Raw genomic sequence first — 24,553 nt, forward strand, 5'->3', positions numbered from 1 at the left:
GATTTGGTGACCTCTGATATAAGAATCTTGAGAGGCAACAAAGTAGAAATGGTCATCACAACTGGTTCACGCAAACAGATGCACAACTATAAAGCAGTCAGCGATATTATGATTGTTAAAATTGTTACATGTTATGAAAAAATCAGGACGAACGCGGATAAAACATTTGTTAAACGCAAACAACATGCAGATATCTAAACTCCTGCGCAGTCGCATAATTACATCGTTACGTGTCTGCCAACAGAGGCCGCCATTTTGGACCCACTCAGTCGTGGACCGGCGGGGTCTTGGTGAGGACACAGGGGCGTGAAGACATCAGAATCATAGTGCTCGATCAGCCCAGAATCAATTAATGCACAACTTTAAACAAAACTTTACACACATATTTCTCTTTATGCCAAGGTGCTTCTATAGGTCATGTGGTGACTGATCTATCACTAATTGATTCATCAATTCTGATACTTTCGCGCGCCTGTGACACGAACGGGAACTCATGTATGATGAAATACAAATCTGTGTTAGCAGAATATCTTTCGGTCTGCTTGGAAAATGGCAAGAATCGCGGTTACGGTGTTAGTGAAATTATTAGTGTTAATAAAAATAACGTTAGAGGCTATTGGACAAAACACAGACGGTAAAACTACAGGCGCAAGACGGAAATACGGGACATACAGCCATGTGATCATGGACGTCATGCAGCAACGAGTGCTATTGGACACCAGGGGTCACGTGGCTGTACTTCTGACAATATGAATCTCGTAAGATGTGATGTAGTTCTGATGATGGCCTCGTACACATGGTGAAGTGTACAGGTCAACAACACACTTTAGTAGTATGACATAATTCATATTGTGACATTAGCAACCTCTGCTCGTATGACGAAGAAATAATACGGCCATAAAAGTTACTAGAAACCGCACTGAGACGTCATGTTCAACAACAAATACGTGTACTGAGTCGAGAGACTGAGTGTGCTAGGTTTTCATTTCATAACCTGTTTTTTATGTGAAGTTACTGAAGGAAAAGCAAAGAAATCACTTTGCAGAGGTTGCTTACAGCACAGATGATAAGTGTATAATGTATCATAAAGCTTTAAACATAACAAACATGGGCTTGAATACGAATTCCAAAAGCTTACGCATACATCATTAAATATGCTCGACTATGAGCTAGGACAACCGGTTTTGAATTTAAGTAAGGTCAACAGGAACTTTAAGCACTAAGCACTCAACGTTTGAAAATGCAAGAATATAAGGATGAAAGTTTCGCCAAAGAGTCTACAAACTGATGTAACAATATAGTCCGGATCTTCCTGAAAGATGCCGCTCATCAAGTGGTACTTACACTCGCAATCTCTACTGAAGAATGTTAACCGACAACTGATGGCCGTTATTGAAGGTATTGCGAACTTTACTCTCTTTTGGGAAAGGGATTTGAGAAATGATATAGTACTTACCCGTGCTATTAACCGCCCTCTTTTGTTGAAACATAAAAACATCTTTGATTTTTCTCCCTGTATCCGTATCCGCGTACCGAAGTCGCCTTGATCCATGTGAAGTATAAGATCACCTGGAAGATGAAGATCAGAAAGTTGTACAACGCTTGACCAAGAACGAGTGATTTGAAGCAAAACGATGACACCTTTTCCTTGACATTTTCGGCGCGATTTGCCTGCAACTCGTGAATTAGACTTTCAGTGAAAAGTGAGAGTAAAACTAAGCCAGATGAACAAACTCATTGCAAGTCCAACCAGTGTATATCAGTAACTATGCGATATCTAGGTGCGTAGGCGTTGAAATTTGAATTTGACATAAATGCTTTGTTGAAACTACAAAACAATTATTGTACGCCCCTTGGCCAATCATCGTCGGCAAAACTGCCTCAAAGTGACTCGTTTTTTTATCAACATTTTCATGGGTAACTTAATATCAATTAAGCAAGTTTGCTGTTGGCCCAGCTGCTGCGGCAAGAGGCAGTTACCTTTTAGATAGATCAACACAACAATTTAGGTTGAACAATCAGGCATTTCAAGGCACCATATCGAATATCACGGTGGGCTAAAGTGCCATTAGGCTAACCGAATGGCCAATCGTTGGTCAATTGAGAGCCGAGTACCACTTGATTTCTGAGAGTCCTCAATTTTGTGGTCTGTAGTGTTTGCCATGTTTTAGTCGACACCTTCATATTTGCGCCAACGCCTTTGTTGATGTGACATGGCCTTTTATAAGGTCGGCGCTGGGTGCTTCTCAACGAAGAGAAGATGCCATAACCATAACCTAAGTCCGGTATCAGATATCACTCAGGGTGACACCGTACCTTTGACATATTTGAATAAAATCGGAGAGGCTACGGCCAGAAGTGACAGCCGCTGGTGCTGCAGTCCTCTACATTTCGAACGCTGTGAGGGCTGTCGTGGATCGGCCATATCCCACGAGGACTATGTTAAGGATGGTTATGCATTGCCTAGGGAGTCTTCATTCCTCAAGTACATTGGAACCCCGGTCGGCCATCACTCCGCTTTGACGACCAAGAATCGCCGGTCCCGAATGGTCTCCTCTCTAATTACCATCACAAGGCCCCCGATAACACGACCACCCCGGTACCCAGACCACGACCACTGGATTGGGCGGTCCCAATGACCAAATTCACCCCTCTAACCCGAAAGACGAAGACTGCCATGGATTATGAGATCACTGAGTCTTTGACAGAAAAGCAAGTGATTCAGCAACAAACACCAACATTAGCTGGAAAAGCTTTTCACCGAGAGAATGGAATTATTAGGGTGTCCAATACAAAAGCATCGGATTATAAACCAGAGAGGTCGTTGAACCAATGGTCATCACATGGTCTTATTTGAAAGGACGTTTTGGATATAGGTCGCAATGCCTATAAAAAGTTTGTGAACATGGCTACTTGCAGTCCTCATAGAAAGAATGTCAACATTACCAGTCAGAAAGTCAGGGACGTGTCTATAATGTGTTGTCTGGGTCATTTAACACATCGAGAGAGTAGAGTAGGTCCACTCGTCTACATAAAGCCGGATTAGAACAACTAGTTCAGGCAGTATCTATCTGATCGACACATATTTCAAATGCATAAAAAATGACCTCCAATGTGAAGGTCGCACTGAATTTTTGAAATTCTACTCCAAATGTTGTTTTTCATTGGGAAATCAAACAGTGTCTTACAGCTATGAAAGCTGAATAAGATATCGTAAGATTGCGGGGCCAGACGATCAAATAGCCCCATAAGACGGAAAGGGAAAGAAAATATTGAGAGCAGGTTGTTTCTGATTAAGCCGACATTGATCATTAAATGATTGGCATTGTATGAAGTAGGCTGTTTATTATGCTTTACTGATTTCGCCAAATCGATGGATCAAATTCTAACGCCTAATATTGACATTAAGTTCGGTAACCAATTGTATTTCCTGTATTGCTTGTTGCATATTTGAAAAATAACTTGAAATCGCCCTGACTTAACCCGGCTAGCACGTCTCCTGGTATGTGTTGTAAGTGCTATGGGGCATATAGGCATAAACCAATTACTTGTCGTAACAGTATAGCACGTTGTGCCTATACCTTACCTGAAACTCAAAAAGAATTGGCTGGTCAATGGTACCTTCAAAAAGGTACATGTAATCAGTATGAAGTATTTCTAAAGCCTCAGTAATCAGTTTATGTTATTCTCACTTGCTGACGGGATGATGCTTAGGTCGCGTGATTATGAAACGAACTATCATAACTTGCTATTGCTTATTCGTTATCATACCGCACCACCTTACGTACCTTTTTACCTCAACTCGTCCATTACTACTCTCAGAACGAGTAGCTGATGGGGGCATTCGGATGACCCTGTTGTGCAAGGATGACAAATGGCAGGGCGACTGTCACAGCAGAGAAGCTGTCAACGTCATCGAAGGAATCTTTCTTCTCGAACTCATTTGCAAAGATCGAGGCAAGAGTCATGAAAGTACAGCTGGATCGATTGCGAAAACTCGAGTACCACTTATGTGGGCGCTTATCTTCAAGCAAAGAGCTCGTGAAAACTGCTGTATATTTCTTTTGATAGATAACCGCAAATCTATTGTGGGCGGAATATGACAGGTGAGCTTTATCTTACCACTAGCAACTTTGGTGTATAGAGGTCACAGGGTGTCTGGGCGGGGTCAAATTACTACAAGTGGTTACAATGTTTAAAACTTCTTTCATATCAGTACTTGTGGAATTGTTACTAATCGGTGGTTCGACACCGGCTTCCACTGACATCTTCAACTCAGGATGCAAACTGGCTGCTCAAGAATGACTGCACACCAGAATCTTGTAGTTCAGCGACCCTAATTTTATTTCGATGTCTTTTATCTCCCAAATTTGTCGTGGTTTGCTCCACCATGATAAAGTTCAGTCAATCGAGTTTAAAGGTTAGTTTTCGTATCGATATCAAACGCTGCTATCAACGTCTTATAGGGCATGTGTGTTAGAACAAATTCATTTGATTATCAGAGCTGATACATTTAAGGTGAAAAAAATTCAAGCTCATGAACGGTATGAACCATCGCGATTCGAAGCCTTGCCCCGACCAGACGTTGACATAGTAATGGGCTGTTTTCTCATTTTCTCATGTCTAGAAAAACAATTTGATAAAGCCTGGTCTATAGAGAATTTCAACAAACAAGAAATAACAAATTCTGTGCTAATTCGCTGATGATTTCCGCCGTCTAGCATGGCCACTTCAAGCAATAGAATGCATGCATTTGAAATAGGACGTCTTTTTTTCTTATTCTGTTTTTTAAACATGACCTAGACCACCAATGGACGCATGATAACTGGCATTATCAAATTAATGAGGAGAGATATGAAATTGTCTGGTTATATCAACGACACTAATTCTTCTCTGTTCTGCATAAACAACTGGTCAGGGGGCAATTCTCCTCCAATAAGGTTACAACTGCTCCCTGGATCAGTACCTCTGCCTTAACCAGCTCCCCGTGAGCCAGGTTGGCCCCCTGAATGAGGCTTCCTAAAGTTCATACTGGCGATGGATACTAGCTTAATTGCGAAGAAGGAGAAGGAGAATGGAAAAGAAGAAGAAGAAGGAGAATGATGAAGTGCGTACATTTACTCATTGGCAAACACCTATGGAACCCACACGGGACGCCATTATCGTTCGCCAGCCTTTCTGCACTAACTATTCAGTTCCAGGATAGATTGACGTCACACGCACTTATATTTCGCCAAGGCTTTTCTAAGTTATCCAAATATCTCAAGCCCTGGTCGGGTCACAGTTTTCTAGTATTTTACTATTTGAACACTCACATGGATTTCATATTCTCACCATTCATGCTACACAGGTGTGAGGTTATCCAGTCTAACCATAACATACTAGTATATAATATGGCCAATTCCGCTGTTTATATAGACTTTACCCGAGTCATGTTGATTTTCCCCTACCAATCAATGGCATAAGTCAGCAAATCATATTTATCCCCTGTTTGTACGCCAGATTTGACACTATACCTCAAAGTGGCCAATACATATGAAAATACGAGGGTCACGGGTACAGATTCTGTAGGCCTGAACTGGACTATTGAAGATGTTATAATGCAAGAAGGTGTTCCGAAAATGGCGCTTGGCCAACTTCTATCAATGACATCCTCCTTTTAAAGTATAGGCACTCTTAGACTGGACTGAGCCGGATCGTCATTATCATCATCATCAACATCACCATCATCGTCGTCATCGTCGTCGTCGAAGTCGTCGTCATCGTCAACATCATCTTCGTGAACATCATCAACATCACTCAACACCACCATGACATCACAGTTAACTTGTCAATGACTTATCCTCGGTATGATATTCCACATCATATAGTTTACAATATTGTCACAAAATTGTTCCTTTGCTTGCAAGATCATGGAACCTGAGGACGGATGGGTTAAAGAGGTTATATGTTGTGTTGTGTCTGCGGAATTATGATAGAACCCAGTACCCAGGTATCCAACAATGGACAGGGACAATCGGACCTTGCCTCCTATGATCCAGCAGTGCGTGCACCGTGTCATCATGATTGCCCCGACTGTCATAAATCTCTGGTCCGTATTCACTCTTGGCAAGTGGGACCCAGCACGCTAGTCGTCTACGTGTTCGGCCTTCAGGAGACATCTGTTAGAGGATTTACTACATGGGTGGCTGGGCGTTCAAGGCAATTCCTCGCAAATATCACTACAATATGGCTTTGGCGAAGTCATTTTACTGGTTCTTGCGCCAAAACCTTTCCCAGGAACCTTTCCATCTTTGTGTAAGCCAATGATGTTGGCATTCCGGCAGACTTGACGGCACTTATGGTCGTCAAATATTTACTTTGTGTTGGTTGCAGCTGAAAGTGTCAGTGCACATCGCCATGAAGTGACATAAGTCAGAAGATTCTGATTTACTGCTGTTTTGTAAACTGTACAGATCAGGACCAACCATCATCATATCGTAAATTCAATACGGGTCGGAGGTTTTCTCTGTCCTCCGTCTATCGATGGAACCTTCAAATATTGAGGGAAGCATACACTTACTGATAAGCATGTAGGATCGACCTTAACAAGGGCGATGAATGGCTTCAGGGATAAGATCCTTTGTGTCTCCTCGACGCCAATACCCAAGGACTGTCGTAGAGACGACGGCCCGAAAATGTCACCTGCTTTCCCGAAGAAGGGCTTTTGGACTAGCGTCTATGACTCTCTGGGTCAACACGTTACCCCTTTGCGTGTGGAGAAAGGGTAATACATGTAGATGTAGCCAACGAATACAACCAACCCATTATTGGCGCTCATGCCTCAATTCGTATATCATGAAAATCGTGATATTTATTGACAGAATGCTATTGATATTTCGACCGATTTCACTTGGCAAGCGACTCGCGAGGAGTTAAGAAAACAGCAACATCCCACGCGTGTTAATCCAGTGTAAACAAGGTTACACACCATTTAATGGTTCAGAGTGAATATTATGATCTTGTCCTCAATTCATCCATGTGGATCTGGGCAAGAAATTTAACCCCGGGTGTATGTTTTACATAAAGAAGTGCGATAGCGTGCACCACCAAATCAAGGTTCATATTTAGACACCGATTTCTTCCTTTCGTTTCAGTTTGAATTGATCAGAATCACAAGCAGATATCATGTAGAAATGTGCGTCAGTATGAACAGGATTCCGATAATTTGAGATTGACATCAAGGACATGTGAGCCTTAGATTCCCACTTCATGCCAAAAGCAGCTGAATGCCTGTTATCCTGGCTTGAAATGCTCGTCGTCGTCCCCCATTCTTCTGCTGGGGTATTCAGTGCATTTGATAGAAAGATATCATCGGCGGCGACAAAAGATGAATATCAGGGCAAATAGGAACAAACAAACAAGTCGGGGTGTTGTGCGTGACCACTCAACTGTCCAAAATACTAGACCAAATATCCAACTCTGATATTCTAATATCTTCGTGCTACCACATATTCGCACCAACTTTTGGCTTTAGCCCACTGGGTGATTGCTAAATTGTTGATATATCAAAGTGCAATGAATTATACTGCAATGTACTGACCAGGGGATGAAGCGTTGGCGATTTGCAGTAAACGTTCATCAGTGCATCACATTATGATAAAAACATGCGGTCACCGCTTCCCCGAGAGGACTAATTTGCAAAAAAGAAGAAGACCCTGCGAAATCCTTCTTTACTGACTCTAGCATGATATTCACAGTGTTGTTGCACTTCTAGTATCTCAGAATACCAATGAGAGAAGCATAAACCACCCACACCTTGCGTTTGTTTGTAGCAATGATGTACATTGTGATTTGCTTGGCCATTACAAGCCGATTGAAGCAAAACAAAGCCTGGGTGGGTGGGTGGCTAACTGAGTTACAAAACACTTCGTGAAAAACACCAAAACATCCTGGAATTCTATTTCAAACGGTTCCCAGGACTTCATTCTAAAAAAGGTATTGGGAGAGTTTACAAGTTGGTCATTTGCTTGTGTTATAGTTTATCACAGAACACTGGGCGGAACTTTTGATCTGATGAAACAGTAGGGAACTTCAAAGGAAAAGTAGGTCAATACGTGTTTACTATCTCAGACATGAGGTGTTACTCTTTGCTGTGCACTTGGCGCCGTGAACCACCAGGACATAGAATTTAGGAAGACAAACATGGCCTCAGAACTCCAGGGAGACCGGGAGCACATATCGTCAGCACGTGGTTATCTAGAGGATCTGGATATCAATCGCCATCCGCCTACGCCGTGCTTCAGAAATCGGAGCCCCCAGGCATAAACCGCCATGGGGGTTACACATTCACTTCGCAAGTGCTCTGCCTGGGCATTAATTAAAATCACAAGCTGTCAAATCAAGGCAAACATAGACGAGAAACCATCTATTTCTTAATTCAGACCCACTCAAGTCATTAGCTTAGCTTTGTCCACGAGATGACCAAGTTCCTGCTTGGACACCTTCGGACAATGTGACAAATTCAAGATTCTCAATATGATAGTAGAAAGGGACCAGATGGGGCCTCCTGTCGTGGGGGCAGAATGACCTACACACACATACGAATCTCTAAATGACTTTAATGAAGGACTACAGCCTTTAAGAGTCTAATCTATTCATTCTACCAGCTGTGACTAACGGATATCAAGGCATGTAGATGTCTACACAACATTGCATTGTACTTCAAGTATACTAGTTGATTTGGTAACCAGTTCAACTATTTAAATCAAATCACTGCAAATCGTAATGAAAATCCTTCCACATATGATTGTAGATAAACTGTTCTTTAGAGCGCTGAAGAGCCCTTGAGGTAAAGAATCGCTATAGGACTTTTGGGGTTTTCCACGCTAGTGCTGTTTAAAGAACGAAGTGAAGCACTCTTGAGATGAAGCCATGACGCAACTAATACTTATTGTGGGTGTAGTATTGCGTCATTATGAGAGCCTTGACAATGCCTTAATGCCCTCAGGGGTTATTCAGCCTCTCAGAGATTGTGGTCAAACATTTATTACCTCTTTCACGACTTCCTTGAACTTAGTGATTCCACTAGGCAAGGAATTCCACTTGAGAGTTAATGCAATTTGCTGTTTGGGTTGGGAAGAATGTCCTTGAAGAAAATGTACTGCCTGGCAGGAGTTTAGAGGGGTCTAAAAGATTGGACTGGTATTCTTGGACAGGCATCGTGGGACCTAAGGCGTAGCGGTCTTGCCATGACGACTACGCAGAGAAGACGTTGCAGGTTACCCATCGGTTACAGTTGTACGTAAACCAAAAATCAATCAATCAACCCCCTTGCCAAGATTTGAGAATATTGAAAAAGACAGGCTGAACACCTTCCACCTCCTGCTTCACACCTCCATGTATGTTTGGTATAAACTGCTGATTAGAAGTGTGCTATGCTAGTACCGTACCGTGGATCCTTTTCGGAGAGTTAGAGTACTGTTGGCTTGCAACAGCAAAGGCACTCACTGACATTTCAAGCCCTAGTCAGAAACAAATTAAATACCGTGTCCCTCTCATCATGGCAAAGCGATAGGACTAAGGTGTCTCTGTCATCATATTCAATCATAGCAAAAACGAGACGAGCCAACTGAGATACCTCTCTTGTCCTCCTTGCTTCAATCAAATTCGAGCCAGTCTCTTTACCTGGTTCAATCATGGCCAGGCAGATATAATCTGTTGCCTTATTCCTGGTCGATCCCCGCAGGGGTTGACTGGCAGCCCGAGGCGAGTATCGAAGACCGCGACAATGCTACAGATGGGAGCTAAGGCTCCTACTCATTAACAAGAAATAGGATGGCTGGGACACAGGTGACCTAAGATGCTTTGAAGACACTGCGGTATTGCCTAGGATTATGACTGTACGCTATCAACATGGTTAGAAATGTGACTTGTGACAATATCAGGATGGTAGAACGACAGTCTCAAGTAGATGCTGCAAGTTAATTTTGCTAGTGGTAGGAATGGCGTGTGTTTTTACTTCCCAGCATAGGCAAAATAAAACCCTCTCCAAGGAGACAGGTCGAGTTTGTTTGTAGGGAGTAGGTACATACACTGTCCATGTGGTCTAAGCGACCTAAGAGGCGAGAGTCAGATGAGGCTCAGAATTCTGAAGAATGACAATGTCTCAATAAACCTCAGTGTGTGTCTGATCTCTGACTTCAAGGCAGATGGTTCCATAACTGGAAGGCCTCCAAACATATAGAACTAATCGAATAGTCTTCAGGGGCCGATATGAAATTCTCAATAAACTGAATAAAAGTCTGACCTAATTCAAACGGACGTGGCCACACAAAGTGCACATTCTGTGTTCTCATCTCTCGCTGGCACGTGCAGGAATAGAATCTTTAGGATATCACATTTGTCTCATACTAACTGGTTACACTAATCTAATAAATGCCAATAAAAATTACGGAGCAAAGTACGTGATGAGATGGTATTGTAGTTAGATTTTTAGGAAGGACTTGGTAGTAGTACTCTTAAGCCAGGCAATCCTTAAATTTCATTCATCATTTTGTGAACCTCTAGGTTTTCAATAACCATAACTTTCCTGACGCTCCGAAACTTCCACCAATCTTCCTTGCATCATCGACAGAAAAAGACTGCGTATTTGAAGGCGGTGATAGAAAAGCACTCCTTTTCAAGCAGATTTCGATCATCACCATCCATGTCCGCCCACAATGCTGCCGAGCAGTCCAACTGTTGACTTCACCGGCATCTGACATCTGTTACGTCTGGTTGCCGCTTGTTTAACATCCCGACTTCTTCAAGAGACGCTTAACTCGATCAGATTATAAATCCCATTAAACCAACCATGGAGGGAGGAGACATTGCATTCTCCTTGTCTCTGCAAATCATCATTTCAGGGCTATTCGAGGCTTATACAGAATTAATGAAGAAAGGCGTTACATCATGTATTGTCCTGCTAGATAAACGCCGAGCTCTGATGACTTCTGCCGACTCCTTTGTGTCAGGTCGGTTATTTATGATGAGGATATAAATAGGAGGGTCGTTTATAAACTGGAGTGTCTGACCTTGCAAGAGAGGTTTCTTGACTCTTAGGGTCCAACAGTCCCTGTCGTCCCCCTATCACATATGCAATACAAGTTAAGAACCCACGCTTAACTTGTGCGCCAAAGGTACCTGAAAGACCCTACCTCGTGTTACCTTATCATCTTACAAGTATCTTCTATCACATTGCGTGTGCCTTAGTAGTCATCGATAAAACCAGGAAATTGAAGGCAAAAGGCAACTTCCTTTTGGAAGTGATGTCGATATCCTTGCAAAATCCTGAGAACTGAGAAGAACATAACATGCCAAGGAACCGACTAGTGAATGACATCACTTGATCGCAGCCAGATACAGATTCTGTAGTCAACTTTCGACAAGCTGCTGCTGCTAATTTGTAAAAGCTAGCGTACGTAGTCCAAACTGAAATGATCCAATATCATAACATCTTTCAAGGGTAAAAGCAGATCACCATGAAGTTTGCCCATCAATTCCACAGATGACAATATGGCATTAAAATCCTCCCATCTATATCTGCAACAATACCCCCTCGGAGGTGGGCTGGCCACAGACGGGGTCAGCGATATTTCTCCTAGTTACCAATAGGGTTATAATCGTATCAAATTGAATTAGATTAAAAGGAGTTGTGAATGACCACAACTCAGCCTTGGGGTGGTACTCTGGTCATTAAAACGCCATCACTCAGCGTACACTTTGCATGTGGTGGGTAGCAAGGAATTCATGTCTTTATTGCTACAAATGTCATCTATCTTCCCCGGCTGTCTTCTCATGATGTTGAGAAACCCCACGATGCCTGTTGGAGGCACTTTTTATCCATCTTTGACGAATTTAGATTCATAGTATAAGTCTTGGTCTGACTTGGGTAAAGATCCCAAAGCAAGAGAGCATTTCTGAGAGTGTAGCTCGGACAAAGGGACCATGATATTCCTTGTGTCAGGCTCTCCTGCCGAAACAGTCGTCTAAGCCTGACAAAACGAAGGACAAGCATGATAGGTACTTGCACCCCTGACGAGTATCTGGTTTGACTGTAGAGGCGAGTTGTTCAGATCAGGGAGGTGAATTTCTTATATTTAGATCCATTGAAGACCCTTGTTGACAACCTTCTGTGAATGCATACAGCTTTGGGTAAGTCTTGTTTTGCAGTAGACTAAAGGTGTAATAATGATTTCTCATGTCAGCAAATTTTCTAATTTTAGGTAAAATTACAGTGCGTAGAGCCGAGTTGGTCATTCGAATGGGCAGACCCTATATTTATCGTATTAAATCTTTGCAGGAGTCTCTAAACGACCTCAAACTGGTTTACTGTTATACAAAGGCTGTGTTGGTGGGAAAGCACAGACATTTCTAATGTAGAATACAGTACCCTCTGTGGCATAGTGAACTCACAGAGGTAGGAAGCAGAACGGTTTAAGGACATTTTCACAACTATTAAGGCTATGGAACCGAGTCCAAAGTAAAAAAACCACGAGTCCACGGTAAAGGAACCGAGACCACAGACAAGACAGACCACAAAAGGGGCGTCAGGGAGTGAGGAGGGATTAGACGTATCTACCACTGCCATTACACTATTTGAATGTCCTTGGTATGACCTTTTAAAGCGTGATTGATAATGAACGGATACAATCCTGTTTTCTTTACTGCTGTCAGTATATGCCAGTCGCCTGCCAATAACTTCAAGATTAAAAACACCCTCAGAGAAGATCTTAAGATTTGGCCACGAAAGGTCTCGTCAAAAACATGCCCAGGGCTACACATGGACTTTCTCTGAAAATGATTTCTATTGGTACTCAAAAACAATGGCAATCTAATGATTGAGAGCAAAGGAATTTTCAAAGCTATGTGAGGACTTCTGGTGCAGGCGTCAGTGTCTTTGCTGCAATAACTTTAGCACCTTCACGTCGGACATGTTGAAGATCATAAGGCACGATCACATGACTTGCTCGAAAAAAGGCTCGAATCTCTCTCTGGGCAAAACTAAGATTTTCAACACATTTCACTACAATTTGAAGTTTGATGAATCAGTTTGGCTTTTCGAACAGTAAGCCCATACTCTGTATGTGAGACAGTAATGGGCTGGTTCATTGTTTAACAAGGGACAAACAGCATTCCGACTACTTGTCGCCGTGAATGTAGAATACATATCTTGCGACATGTTTTTGTTAGATCGAACAGGTAATAGTGCAGTGATTCCATAATACCATTCACTTTCAATCTTCGAGTGTGGCATTGTCAACAAATTAGGCAAAAACAAAACAAGGGTTGGCTGTTTCAGTTACATAAGGTTGACTTCGGCAGTATAACACCGCGGTTACCGTGTTCGATCAGGGCGGGTCGATGTATGGCAACACAACCTGTTTGAATTCAGCGCGTTTGGAATGGTTTAAGTGCGGTTCTACCAGACGTTAACTCAGGACTGGGTTACTTAAGACAGAGGTTGACAGAACTGTCTCATTTGAGTATTGCGGGCTGAGTCGCATGGAAGAAAAAAACCGCATGCACACAGTACATAACTGCAAGGTTCTTTAGCGTACCAATCAAGTCGTAGGTTGTTTTTTGGTGTATTCAATGTTTGTATTTAGACAACTCATTAAGTGTGTTCAATAAACCAAGTGAAAATCAAATAAAATGGACAAGTCGAAACTCTCAAAGGTGAAAAGGGCAGCTATGAACAAACTTCTTCAACTATTTCGTTATAAAAGCTTTCGCATGTTTGAGTATCTGGAAGGTTTGAAATACACAAACGGTTTTTGTCCTAGGATTTTGTTGGGGCTATCCCATGGACTATGTCCGTTATCTGTTGGAGAAAAGATGGCATGCAAGGGGATAGGAACTGTCCACTCACAGTGACAAGCATTGATGGCATTCAAGGTGGTTTCATACAAGGTATTTAGAAATGCACTGAATGAAGAAAAGCTTTCAAAATTAAAGTGAAACATCTCAATTATGAAAGCGTGTTAAATGTACCCTGCGACCATCCGTGAAATCGTCCCAGGACTTTCAAAGTTTCATTGACAATATACCACGTCGTTAGAAAGTTCAAAACCCTTCTAAGGTACGCAGATCAAGCAGGAATGATTTCGATTCTTAAAAAAATAAGGAGTGGTCTCATAATCATCATGAATCATATAATATGAAAGTTTTCATCGAATATATCAAACACGATTTAATGCATTGTGCTAATGAAGGCCAGACAGTTCGAGTTCACAGGTCGGCGGACGTAGAATTTACTCTGACAATCAAAATAGCGCGTTCAATTTATTGTGTAAACGAGTGAATGCACCCGTGTAAAGTTGGGAATAAATCAGGGGTCAGCACTTTTCAATACTTCACTTTCAAATTTTCCTTCTCGTGACAATGCTTAGAGCCCTGTTAAGAAATGCACATTAGTTGGCTTATTAAGTAGAATGAATGCAGAAAACGTTACCGTTATTTTTGGTTACTGTTGGGACTCTAACCTAGCAGACATTTACAACTCGTTTAGAGACCAGTCTATGCCCGAATGTCCACATAATTGTCATAATGACGAGTATAAAATGAATAATAGAGGAAAAATTGGGTCAGAGTTTGTCCATGCTATGGTAGTGAAACACACAACTCAAATTGGTACACATCACATCGTTGGCTTTTTCATTGTTTTATGTTGATGAAACATTAAACGAGTATTTAGTGAAAATAGTCATAAATATACCCCGTTATTAATTCCTCATCTTTTCATATAAGTAGCGTGTGCAACAACCGCAGGACACACGGCCACATTAATCATGGAGTGTATTATGATCGCTTGAAATAATTGTATGTAGCCATCTGGTCTGACTGGAACGTGTGCGTCTCTTTCAGCGGAATATCAACAGATTGACCACGAACAAAACAACAAAACATGGCAGTAAATCAGAATTTTCTCTGCAAAAATTGACACCAAATATTCAAATTCTCACATACTCCTTCGCGATTGGTCAGTTAAATTGAGATGACTGTACCGGCGAAGCTCTGTTGGAAGCCTGTGATTGGCTTGTATAACACTGAGAAGTCTTACCGACGATGCTGCCTCACATGCCTGAGGAAAGTGTAAATGCAGCCAAACTGAGTGCAATACATGTACACCAGGGCACATCTAAACAACAATAAAACCATATAGTTCGCTACCAAACGTCGTTTGTCTCAACATGCGACATATAAATTAAGCCCCTACAACATGTATTCCTGCATTAGATACAAACAAAAGCCAAACCATTGTAAATTGGTTAAGATTCTGCTATGGATAGAGGCTCTATACCAAGCCACAAGGGTAAGTATTTTTGTTATTTATTGGAAATTCAAATATGCCTAGTTTAGACTCCCAACAAGCCATGACATCCAAGAGTGCAATGCTAATTGACAGATCATTGGATTTTGAAGTCCTTAGAGGCCTTAAAAAAGCTTTAACGACTAATAATTGGTCCCCAATGTCAATGGATAAAGACATGTTCCCACACAACCAACACTGGCCAATGTGGGGCCATCACTGCTTTGAATCTCTGATGAGACCTTTCAAGGTGGAGTGATGTATCAAGGATGATGTAGTTAAGTTTCACTCTCAGAACCATATGCGGAGAGAGACCATGATGATATCACGTCGAAGATATGCAAACCGTCATTAGCAAGGGTGCAACCAATTCGAAATTCCACGCCTACGACCTGTAATTCTTTAAGGTTATGCCTGTGCTGTCACGACATCTGAGGGACTATCGCCGAAAAAATGGTCAATGTCACTTTAGTGCCGACGAGGGTCACCGCTGGGACATGCTGGGAAAGAACTACTTAACTTACTGTAGGGATTTCTATGTGATGCACCCGCGTTAACGTTCCTCCGCCGTATCTGCACGTTTTTCTTGCTGCACTGGTTATATATCTTAAATTTGCCTCCTTCAAACCGATGTGTCCCCATCGGCCCCCTCTGCCGGCTCGTCCGCTGCAGAGGTTTGTCGAAGAAAAGTTCTAAAGCTGATCCATACATCTGTAAAGGTAAGTCGAGAAATAGGTTACATTAAAGATAGAGGGAACAGAATCTGACCCGATTAAATTCTGCAAGATACCGGTGCGGAAATCAGACTAACTGAGCTGATCAGAATGAGTGATTTTTAAGCCTCCCTGGCTGCAAGTAAGTTGCTGGAGCGGTTACAGAGCAAATCGCCACGTAAGTATCGTTGATGTCAATAGACAGACGAATGACGCTATTTGAAGGTATGCAGTCCAGGATGCAGGAAATTCGTAAGGCTACTAGTATCTAATGATGCCATTGGCCCCAACCGCCCCTCTTGATTGGTGTCGACCGCAACTCCACGTGATGAAAGGTTCTTGACAGACTATACTGAAATCACTGTATGAGTTATCGATTTGATGATATATCAAGGCAATAAACAATAAAATCCAGCCCTTGGCAGCTTATTAGGGTGATATAGTGGAAAGAGGCTCGCAGGACATATGACGATTAGCCGCGGCCCAGCTAAAAGGTTCTCTTAAAGCATGTATTGTGGATGAATATGATATCCTATGTGCACTTTCATCTTACTTTGAACGGCTCCGTGCATGACAAGTTTCGCTACCAAAAACCTACAAATGGGTGACATACGAAATGCGTTAGATCACAGTCGAGGGGCCGGGGAAAAATGCCAGCAAAGTCACGTTTGCTGTGTATGCTTCTTGACTCTTTAGACAAGCAAACAAGCTCCTTCGAACTGTTGCAAAAGCGATAGAGGAGACGAACTTCTGACCCGTTCCTGTTGGTATATTACGCCAGACAATCCTCTGATGGAGATCACTGGGATTATATAATTCAAATTGCCAGATTATTTGTGAGCGATGCAGAATCTCTGGATCGCCATTCCTGTCAAGTAATGCGTCTCGATATGATAGTATTCAGGGGGCAACAAGTACGGTCATGCTGGCGTCTGCAGAAGCATTTACCATAATGACGGGACAATTTGCTCAGTTCATGAAGATAGTGTCGCCGGGAAGTCTGTTCAGAGCCACTCCGTGCATCACCGAGATATGCAGACTGAGATGCGTGCGGGTGATTCTTGCGCTGCCAAAGCGGTGCAAATGAAAATTCGAAACTACCTTCTTTGCATTGAACGTTTATGAGCCAATTCGGACGTCAGCTACGAAAAGTTTGTTATAGGGTAAGCACTAAACGTAGGGCTAACTGCAGATTTGTCAGTTATCCTGGATAAGGGCCAAAGTCAACCCTGGTGTAAGGGGATGTGACCGTTGGGTAAGACCAAACTCAGTGTTCCATTGGGTAAGGGCGAAGTAAGTAACAGTGAAGTCAGGGTTAAAGGTTAGGCCATCTGTCGGTGTGCATCTTTGGAATCAACGACTGCATCTGGTTGTCGAGATATAAGAGATTGGCAAAGAGATGGCGTACACAGTGCACAGTGCCCTCACTTCCACACACTGTCGTGCATTAACGACACTGGACTCAGTTTCAGAAGGTGAAGGTCATAGCCTCTGGGTCTTTGATACCTTAAATTACAATGATACGCTCCTGATTGTTGATTAAAGCGAACAAGGGCAGGTTTAAAATACAGACTTCCTACCGTGACACCAGCGGTTTAGAAGTCCAGCAAACTTCATAGAAGTCTGGTGCATTGAGTCGATTGTTAAACCTTTAGAAAGTGGTTTGAATGGTTTTAATGGAAAGAGGCTGGGGGGACTCGGGTTCCCACATTCGTCACCTTCACAATCCAGACAGTCACTTTCGCACTCTCTGCTAAAAGCCTCTGTACCAACCTAAATATTTTCGCGGCGTGGTGTTAGAAACCTGACGACAACAATTCTTTGACTTGTCGGTAAATAAGTATAGGTGGGGGAAGTCGGCTTTGTAAAGAGGCGAGGGACAAAATCAATTAAAGTCTTAGCGACAACAGTGGTAAACCATGACATCAGACTCGTATTGAAAAATGTCCCTAATTTTTCATTCCAATACCAATGACATGATGTGGAATTTACTTTATCTTATTGCCAAGGTACTCATGTTGTTGAAAAAGTAAATATCTCTGGGATGTAATCTTTGCCATCAGTCTGGACAGCGGCAATGGTTGATGTCTCTCTGCACCAGTTATGCACCTAATCTCCATGTCACACATGACACCAAACTGCGACTTCCTTATGTTTGGCACTGTCAATGATCTGAACATTAGTTCTCTTGTAAACCCCCGTGGTATGACGCAATATTGGATTGAGGTAGACTTTGGGAAGGAACCTTCGAGCTTTCATAACATTTGACAATATAACTGCACGGAAACCACTCAAACGGATCTCTTTCTTATATATGTTGTCTAAGAGCTTTCCAACGAATAGATGGTCTGGCGGCTGCTTAAGCTCGGAGCAAACACGATCTTGCAGTCATTTGCATCTGTATGCTACCAGTTATACGGGCGATCCATCCTACTTGTAACTGCTAACGAAAGCTTTACCTTACTGGGCCACATTCCATTTAGTTCAGCCTAGTTTATTGGCGTATTAAACAAAATAATGATTAGCTAAAAGGAAAATGACTATATTCAAGGAATTCCAAGGATTTTCAAGTCAAAACAAGAGTACCCTCGAAGATGGACATCATGTACTTCACACTTTGAAAACAATATTTAGGAATAGCTAATTAGAAAAGGACGATTAGCTCAATCACTGATTTAAATAAAAATGGTAATGCAAGCTACCAAAAATGGAAAAAGTCAGACGTTTTGTGTATGACCCTTTGGGAATATGCTTGTATACATATACCCTTGAACTAAATCCCACTCCTGTTCTGCTGATTAAAGAGGGACATATTTGAAAAGTGTTATTTGGTTCTTCTGGGTGTTATTGAGCGGAAATGGAGTGTGTACATATTTTCGTGATAGGCCTGTGTGAATTTAGCTTCAGCATTATCCGAATTCACTCAGCGTTGGTGACTTCATTAGGCTGGTTATAGAGCCCTTTTGTTGTAACTATTCAGCATAAACGAAGTACTTCACTCAGCTTTGTGTCCACTACATGTCTTACTTAGCCTTAACGTTGAAGTTCTCAATAAGAATTTGACTAGCGTGAATTATGTTCACAGATTATCGTCTACTTTAATATGGCTTACTGTATCTTTAATAACACCAAAGTGTCAAAGTTTGCCAATCCAGTTATGAGGTTATTAGTTATGATACAAGTCAGTAAAATATTATTGAAAAAGGTCTCCAGAGAGCGTTTGATGTTTTCTGATACCCTTTACTTTACGTTTTTCAAGAGTATGAAAATTCCTAGAAGTTTATGGTCCGTGTTCTCTCTCACCAGTATTTTGGGATTTGGCATTTCTCCTTGATACATCCTGTATAATGTAATGCAGACTACAGAATACTCGCAGCTGGCTAAAAGCCGGAGTTTACTATAATGTTACCCGAGTTTGCAAACTATTACTGTATATATTAGCTACCGGTATTGCCGTTACAACGAAATTATTAGTGCTCGTTTGTCACAGCATTTTCTAACACTGCGAAACACATGTTTTATAGTAATCTGATTTAAAACTTCGGGGGACCAGTTGTATTCAAAAGATTACCACGGTCAAACGATAGAACTGAATCAGCAATTTGTGATACGGGGATCAGGAAAGTATGATGCCTCAGATCAACAAACTAAGCGACTCTGTCACACCTTATACGTCAAGATGGGTCCTGAGACCAATTCTTAACTATCCAAAGGAGGGTTAATCCTATCAACAGAACAACCTTGTAGAGTGTTGCAGTAGTTTTAAAACCAAGTCCGTCTACATGAAATATTACGTCCCTGCTTATAATTGGTAGTCACGGAAAGCCACGTTATGACATTTCATGCAACCACTTGTTCCTGATCTAAAGCCTTTATTTTTTCACAGGGTCGGTTAGAATCGGTGTTAATTTAGTCTGATTGGAACCACCATGGCATAAAAATCATTACCTAGATTTGGTATTCAGAGTTATATTGGTCAGTGTGATATTGTGTAATAAAATGGTTCAGCTTATTTTCGTCCGTTCTTTGGGAACGCAAAAAAGAATTCCTAATATCTTGGGGCGAAAAAACAGTTTAATGCATTTAGGAGATTAACTGCCTCGAAGCACGGCACGGGCATTTATTGAAGGCTGCCATTTAATGTTAGGAAGCGAATTTTATTTTTAAAAATACAGCAATCGTACCCGATTTACCAAGCTCAAGGTAAAAAAATGAGCGATAGATTGTACAGTGACCGTACCCTGCACCGAATTCCGTTAGATGTGTTGACGCCAGTAAAGCATGGCACGATAACCAGTATGTGAGCGTGAACCGTTAGCAACTGTGTTGTTGGTCAGTGGGTGGGCCAATTATGATACAATAATCAACAAACAATGCGGAAATTAAAACATTCCTAAACAAGCAATGATATACTTTTATATCAGAGTGAGTGATTCACAACTATAAAATATCTGATTACCCGTAGGCCCATTTGTAACATTCAGTATGGTATTATGACGCGAATACCACCTACTCGACGGCGGTCCCAGTTCGAATCCACCAGTTTCATTGGATTGTTGTATTGATGTTGTTTACAGAATGACCATTAATGATACAAGGGAATTTGTGAAATTTCTTCATTAAGATTGTTAATTGGTTTCAACAATTACGCGAAATTGTTGATCATTTAGAAGGTTCGATGATTTGAGTGCAAGACAACTAGATATAGTTTACGTTAACGACTACTTTTAGTTGCAAATCTCTTGAAGTAAAGTAAAATAAGGGGAATGAATGAAAGTGCTTTTGGACAGTGCTTGTAAAGTACAAAGTGCTGTATAAAAACCTACATTTCATTTCATTTTGCATTATGCAAGTTACATCCTGTATGTTAAAACTGCAACTTTACAGTACGTAGCATGTGTGGCCAAAGTTTGAAAGAAAAGTTTAAAACCCCACCATGACGTCGGGAAACTTTCAAAAGGTTCAAGATGGCCTTTTGTGTACGCCACGTCGGGACAAAATGGGAAAGGTGACGAGGTGAAATTTTTGAAACGGGGCTCATGAATGTCTTTTGAAAAAGCGTAGACAAACTATATGTGGGGCGCATAGTGCGAAAAGCAGAAAAATTGTATTGAATGTAAATTGATGAAAATGAATGAATATGACTTGGTTAGTCTCGGAGCCCCTGCGCAATATATCATTATTATAGGTTGTGAATGTGGTTGTACGCTAGATATACATAGGCTAAACATTGTATATTAGTTATTTAATCGAATTAGTTTAATGCATGGCATCCCAGAAGACTAACCTAATTGATGTTTTATCATCATCATCTTTATAGAGTTTATACACAATAGCCTTATCGTAACGTGTCGGCATGCCCCTGAGTAGCTCTCGAAACTTACTCTTCAGAAAAAGGAAAAAAATACGATTATTTTTCTAGTGTACGACGAGCACTTGCAGCAGAGTTTGCCTCAGCGCAGTTTTTCACATCATCAATATAATGCTCAGGAACACGATCTAATTACCTACACACTCGCATACCTATGTGTTGAATACGGTGGTAAAGGAATTGCTGATACTTCATCACTGACTTTAATGACTATCATCTAACCACAAAACCATCCCAACCACTGGCTTAAAGAAGAAACTGAACCGTCCTTCAGTTCGACCGTACCGACAAATTACTGGTTTCGTGACATTACATGTCCTAGTTCGACACTTTGTCGTCATTATCTTTACTACAATTTTATGATACATATAACATACCATGCCATAAACTGAAAGATTCACTCATTAAAAAATCATCACGCCGGTCTATATAAGATTTCGATAATCAAACCACACGCGTACTCCAACACCATAAGAGATCACGAATTTCGATGAGTTTTAGGTGTCGTTCTAATGGTTTCTTTAGAGAAAAGGTTCCTAACATCATTGCCACTGTTCCGCAGGTTTCTAAGAGTTGTCATAAGACTTTTCATGCGCTGTTGGCCTTTGATATCAAATGCGGTCGTGAAAGAGAGCATTACATATCAAAGTTTACGTTTACCGTTACATTTCTCTGTTATGTAACATCATTTGCACTTTTCATCTCCCAAGAAGGTAACCTATAGACTAGCATGAGCAATATAAGAATTTTGAAAAATGTTTACTTACCACGTTAATTGAGAGTTGTGTTAGCACGATTAGTGCGGCCAACCTGTAAGGAGAACGTAGATACATAGTAAGCCTGTGCCGAGATGTAAGGACATTGTCAGGGTCCAAGTTAAGAGGAATTCCAGCAAGCAAAGGGTCTACTAGTACTCACACCAGCTTTGAACAGTCTGAGCGGGCACTGCCCATACCATATGCTGTATGCCAGGAACGAGAAGCCTATATAAGATAGGCCTGTCTAAATCCGCTCCACGAATAAGAATAAGTATATCAACTCCTCTTGAATCAAATTGAAATTCCAAAAAATGATAAATGTGTAGTATCCAGTTGTTGTTGCTCCTTATGTGTTTTCCTGTGAAATGGTCCTCACTTTTCCGCGATATAAATATCTAGCAGAAATAGAAAACTGAAGGCCCATTGCGGTCAGCTCCCCTTTGCGTGGTCGGGCCAGACCCGAGGCCGGAACAGTGAACTCCCAAATAACATTCGCATGTAAGAATTATGCTATTTCCGTCCAGATCACAGGAATGTATGGGTCAATTTTTTAATTATGCTGATCAGTAGCTCCGCTTGTGACCTATGATTCTTCTACATATTAATATATCCACATATTCAAAAGAGACTGATCCTTCCCGACGCGACATCGAGCGTGGCTTGCCCCGTTGTGAGCGAAGCGATCGAGCCGCACGCACCACCACTGATCAGCGTATAAAGACCGCTTTTGTGTAGCCAACCAAGTGTGTGGCCCTCGACTGTATAAATCGCAAAGAAAAGGCGTTAATTTTGTGTGGACACTGTCTCCACTTTCGATAAAATAAATCTTATAGTTCCACTAATAAATTTGAGATGACAAAATGTTATCTGTCAACTCGTGGTTTATTCCAAGAGCGTGGCCTTCAGGGCACTACTGAGGAAACTCCCAATGGTGCAGGCTGTGTGCATCGAGGGGCTGGACGATTGGCCAAGGGTGGTACGCCGCAAGTCCCACCACAGCTCCGAAATGACCAAATGTGACAACCATCTGCCTTAAACCCTTAAATACGTATTGCTAACATGAACCACTTCCGAATTAAACACTTTGAATTCTTATATCGCCATTGCTCGGGGTTGTTTTTCTTACTTACTTGTCATATAGACATTAGGAATTTACAGCAATGAAGCTATTCGGAACTGTACGTTACCAATTCCCGATCTGTTCTCCTTACATGGCAGCATATCGTAGAAGCAACAAGTTTGAAAGGATGACCGGAAGAACAGTTTGAAAAAGGAAACTTTGATTGTTTCAAATTTAACTCAAAAGTTCAACTGAGGGCCCCTTCTTCGATTGGTCACGCATCAGGCGCCGGACTTGACAGGGGTATCGGATGTGGTGGCCTACCAACAATACAACCAAAGGAAGTTGTTGAAACGCTTCCTTTTTCAATGTGTCATAGTCTGGCAGTCTTCAAATATCGAAGATCACCACAAGAGGTTTTTCATAGAATATGTATATGCAGTTTGATAAGTCACGAAACAGATGGTAGTTGGTGGGCGTTTGTTGAAACTCTTCAGACACATTTCTTGAACGCAATGGCGTAGTGTGCGAAAGAAAGAACGCCACGCCAATGAGAAGAACGCCACGCAAAAGCCGATTACGCTTCTTTATCGGTGGCGACGTTCAAACGCACGACCTTGATGTATCCTTCAAATCAAAGCGTAGGAGTGTAAGCAAAAGCAAGATGCAATTCACGAACTGATCCGTACGCGGAAAACATTTAACGTGGTCGCAGTTATCAACGCTGTTGGACGGAAGTTGCGTTACCAGTCGCACGGGCCAAACCTCTCCATCGACCACACCTAACTTCAGATAGTAATGGGTTAAATCGGCATATTATAGCTGGCTGCTCATCAAACTTAATTGATCTGACCAGACGATATGATCAGCCAATCAATTTACGCTTGCCGTCTGTCTACTCAACCAGACAACCAAGGACGCACTGCGTGCACTCTAAAGCTGGGCTGCCGATGCCCGGATCCGATGAGGGAAGAGCTGGGTCTACCTTCGTCGCCAGCAGCATCGGTTTATTGCCGAAAGCACCGCCAATTGAAGCTGGAGTTGCGGAGACTTCCACAACCGTTCACATGGTCATCTAAACGTCCAACACACAACAGAAATTCTGAGCTTTCAGTGTACTAGTATTACAGTCCAGTTGACAAGCAGAAGGATGTTTCGTCCACGTTTTTCACATGTGAACGTATGAATGTAAGTCATGTCGGTGAGAAAACCTACGTCCAAGTACGTGGGAGGCTTCATCTCAGACAAGTCCGTGGTTTCCCACACGGAATTTCCAGTGGTATTGCCTCCTAGCCGACGCGCGCTATCTGGAAGCTGAGT

The 24,553-nt window shown here is 41.9% G+C and overlaps 1 protein-coding gene across 5 annotated transcripts in view; it reads right to left on the reverse strand.

Annotated features, from left to right (window-relative positions):
• The window catches only part of LOC135489850 (fibroblast growth factor 17-like), a 66,202-nt gene that overhangs the window by 17,907 nt on the left and 23,742 nt on the right, over positions 1-24,553 (reverse strand). For 4 of the 5 annotated variants that reach the window (XM_064775439.1, XM_064775437.1, XM_064775440.1 and 1 more), the window contains 3 exons: positions 22,183-22,225; positions 15,856-16,042; positions 1,457-1,569 (listed from right to left, as the gene is read on the reverse strand). In XM_064775439.1, coding sequence (XP_064631509.1) covers positions 1,457-1,569; positions 15,856-16,042; positions 22,183-22,225 — 343 coding nt within the window. Of the gene's footprint in view, positions 1-1,456; positions 1,570-15,855; positions 16,043-22,182; positions 22,226-22,333; positions 22,836-24,553 lie in introns of those variants that run through there. The other variant, XM_064775438.1, reaches the window with a different exon arrangement.

This window comes from Lineus longissimus, chromosome 6 (genome assembly GCF_910592395.1).
Source record: "Lineus longissimus chromosome 6, tnLinLong1.2, whole genome shotgun sequence".
Classification (NCBI taxonomy): Eukaryota; Metazoa; Nemertea; class Pilidiophora; order Heteronemertea; family Lineidae; genus Lineus; species Lineus longissimus.